The sequence below is a fragment of the Carcharodon carcharias genome, assembly GCF_017639515.1.
Source record: "Carcharodon carcharias isolate sCarCar2 chromosome 35 unlocalized genomic scaffold, sCarCar2.pri SUPER_35_unloc_4, whole genome shotgun sequence".
NCBI lineage: Eukaryota > Metazoa > Chordata > Chondrichthyes > Lamniformes > Lamnidae > Carcharodon > Carcharodon carcharias.
This window is the reverse complement of record NW_024470720.1, coordinates 1,081,357-1,085,163: the sequence shown is the minus strand read 5'-3', so window position 1 is coordinate 1,085,163 and position 3,807 is coordinate 1,081,357. Positions and strand designations below refer to the sequence as shown.

Sequence of the window (3,807 nt, the reverse complement as noted above, 5' to 3'; positions counted from 1 at the left end):
CCCATTCCGCACACACACACACTCACTCCACACACTCACACACACTCACTCACACACTCACTCACACACTCACTCACACACTCACTCACACACTCACACACTCACTCACACACTCACTCACACACTCACTCACACACTCACTCACACACTCACTCACACACTCACTCACACACTCACTCACACACTCACTCACACACTCACTCACACACTCACTCTCACACACACACAGAGCCCACCCACAGCTTCTGCAAGACAGGACGGCCAATTTCTCCAACAGGGAGGAGGGGGAAGAGCTCAGCTCAGTAACCACCACCCCCCCAAACCCACCCCGTTACCAAATCAGCTCCAGGGGGAGGGGAGGGCACAGCAAGCCAGCTACGGAAAAGTGGAATTTCCCCGGTGTACTCACGTTCATCGAGTCGAACTCCAGTGGGTGAGGACACCGCTTCGGGCCGGACCAGAATGGAGTGCCTGACGTCGTGACCTGGAGGGGGTGGGGGGGGGGGGGGGTAAAGGGAGGACAGTTGTTAGCGGGAGAGGCCACCGTTTGGCGCGGCTTTGGGAGGGGATGGAGTGGAGGGGTGGGGGGGGAAGAGCGGGACCACCCTTCCGCCCCTCACCCCCACTAGCTCCCGGTGAAAAGCGGCAGTACCTGGTCGGGGGGGAAGTTGTGTAGGAGTTGCCGGATGTTGTTGTTGTACTGGATTTGCCAGTGGTTGCGCGCCCACGTCACGCAGTCCTCCCAGCTCTTGGAGCGCTCGGTCACCAGGCTCTTGAAGGCGGCCTCCAGGACCTCAAGGGGCTGAGCCCCTGGCAGCTTCAGGGTACGCTCCATGAACTTGGAATCCCTGCGGAGAGGGGGAGGTAAAAAATAAGAGGAGAGATCGAGTCAGCGGGGTGGTGTTTGGGGGGGGGGGTGGGAAGAAGAGCCGTCGACAAGGTGGGGCAAGGAGGCTAAACAGAGCCCGGCGTCCAGCCCAGGATCGATGTCCGTATTCCATTACCCACCTCCCCCTCCCCACCCCCCACCCGAGACAGCACCAGTTGGGTTGGGTGGGGGGGGGTGGGGGGAAGAACCAGAGCCGCAGCTCCAGCCACAGGCCGGACGCAAGGCTCTCGGGGCTGCCTGGAGCAGGGAGGGGCCGGTGTCTCAGGGCTGCAGGCCGGTCACAGGCAGAGAAGATCGGCCGGAGGGACCCCCAGTGATGAGGAGAGAGGGACCTCCGCCACCCCCCCCACCACCCCCCACCCTCCCGGTTTCACACGCCGGCCCAGCGGGATTCTGGCTTCTCCGGTTAGCGATACTCGTTCTGACGGGAGGGAGGGAGGAGGAAGAGGAGGGCGGTGGCTGTAACCCCGGAGCAGGCAGGGACTCACTGTATGTACTGGTTGACGTTCTCGGCCGGCTGTTTGAAGAGCCCTTCAAACTCGTCACGGGCCCACTGCAAGAGAAAGACCAACACACGTCACGTCGGCGCATTCCCCGTCAATCCCACTTCCAGCCAACATGATAGAACCGACAGACCCTCCCTCCCTCCCCCCGCCCTCACGGGTAAAACAGCTTGGAATATCTCCCAACACGCACCGCCCACCCCCCCTCCCCCCCCCACATCGGCCGCTCCGACACAGCAGCCGGGAGACGGGGGGGGCAGCACCAGGACCCCGAGCCGCCAGCCAGCACAGCCCCAACAACGGCTAATCCATTGCGGGATGGAAAGACAATCGAGGGAGGTCCCAGTCCCCAGCCCGGGCAAGCCCAGGGTGGAAGCAGTCACCACCAGCTCACCGACACCAACGGGCCTCAGTCTCCTGCACTGACTGGCTCCTGGTCCCAGCAACACCTCCACCTTAAAATTCTCATCGTTAAATTCAGATCCCTCAGCATCCTCTCTCTGTAACCTCCTCCAGCCCCCTACACACCTCCCTATCTCTGTAACCTCCTCCAGCCCCTACACCCCTCCCTATCTCTGTAACCTCCTCCGACCCCTACACCCCTCCCTATCTCTGTAACCTCCTCCAGCCCCTACACCCCTCCCTATCTCTGTAACCTCCTCCAGCCCCCTACACCCCTCCCTATCTCTGTAACCTCCTCCAACCCCTACAACCCTCCCTATCTCTGTAACCTCCTCCAGCACCTACAACCCTCCCTATCTCTGTAACCTCCCCCAGCCACTACACACCTCCCTATCTCTGTAACCTCCTCCAGCCCCTAAACCCCTCCCTATCTCTGTAACCTCCTCTAGCACCTACAACCCTCCCTATCTCTGTAACCTCCTCTAGCACCTACAACCCTCCCTATCTCTGTAACCTCCTCCAGCACCTACACCCCTCCCTATCTCTGTAACCTCCTCCAGCCCCTACAACCCTCCCTATCTCTGTAACCTCCCCCAGCCCCTACAACCCTCCCTATCTCTGTAACCTCCTCCAGCCCCTACAACCCTCCCTATCTCTGTAACCTCCTCCAGCCTCTACAACCCTCCCTCTCTGTAACCTCCTCCAGCACCTACAACCCTCCCTATCTCTGTAACCTCCTCCAACCCCTACAACCCTCCCTATCTCTGTAACCTCCTCCAGCACCTACAACCCTCCCTATCTCTGTAACCTCCTCCAGCACCTACAACCCTCCCTATCTCTGTAACCTCCTCCAGCACCTACAACCCTCCCTATCTCTGTAACCGCCTCCAGCACCTACAACCCTCCCTATCTCTGTAACCTCCTCTAGCACCTACAACCCTATCTCTGTAACCTCCTCCAACCCCCCCATCTCTGTAACCTCCTCCAGCCCCTACAACCCTCCCTATCTCTGTAACCTCCTCCAGCCCCTACACCCCTCCCTATCTCGGTAACCTCCTCCAGCCCCCTACACCCCTCCCTATCTCTGTAACCTCCTCCAGCCTCTACAACCCTCCCTATCTCTGTAACCTCCCCCAGCCACTACACCCCTCCCTATCTCTGTAACCTCCTCCAGCCCCTACACCCCTCCCTATCTCTGTAACCTCCTCTAGCACCTACAACCCTATCTCTGTAACCTCCTCTAGCACCTACAACCCTCCCTATCTCTGTAACCTCCTCCAGCACCTACACCCCTCCTTATCTCTGTAACCTCCTCCAGCCCCTACAACCCTCCCTATCTCTGTAACCTCCTCCAGCCTCTACAACCCTCCCTATCTCTGTAACCTCCTCCAGCACCTACAACCCTCCCTATCTCTGTAACCTCCTCCAACCCCTACAACCCTCCCTATCTCTGTAACCTCCTCCAGCCCCTACAACCCTCCCTATCTCTGTAACCTCCTCCAGCACCTACAACCCTCCCTATCTCTGTAACCTCCTCCAGCACCTACAACCCTCCCTATCTCTGTAACCGCCTCCAGCACCTACAACCCTCCCTATCTCTGTAACCTCCTCTAGCACCTACAACCCTCACTATCTCTGTAACCTCCTCCAACCCCTACAACCCTCCCTATCTCTGTAACCTCCACCAGCCCCTACACCCCTCCCTATCTCTGTAACCTCCTCCAGCCCCCTACACCCCTCCCTATCTCTGTAACCTCCTCCAGCCCCCTACACCCCTCCCTATTTCTGTAACCTCCTCCAGCCCCCTACACCCCTCCCTATCTCTGTAACCTCCTCTAGCACCTACAACCCTCCCTATATCTGTAACCTCCTCCAGCCACTACAAATAGTTAAGTGCTTGTTTGACCGGTGCAGACTCGATGGGCCTAAAGGCCCTTTTCTGTGCTGAAGACCTCTATGACTCTATAACCCTCTGAGATCGCTGCGCTCCTCCAATTCCAGCCGATCCCCATC

The 3,807-nt window shown here is 58.8% G+C and overlaps 1 protein-coding gene across 9 annotated transcripts in view; it reads right to left on the bottom strand.

Moving 5' to 3' along the window:
• Positions 1 to 3,807, bottom strand: part of LOC121274248 — a 110,491-nt gene that overhangs the window by 64,896 nt on the left and 41,788 nt on the right. For all 9 annotated transcript variants that reach the window (XM_041181447.1, XM_041181446.1, XM_041181450.1 and 6 more), the window contains exons 17-19: positions 1,378 to 1,442; positions 653 to 848; positions 410 to 484 (exon numbers count right to left, since the gene is read on the bottom strand). In XM_041181447.1, coding sequence (XP_041037381.1) covers positions 410 to 484; positions 653 to 848; positions 1,378 to 1,442 — 336 coding nt within the window. The remainder of the gene's footprint in view (positions 1 to 409; positions 485 to 652; positions 849 to 1,377; positions 1,443 to 3,807) is intronic.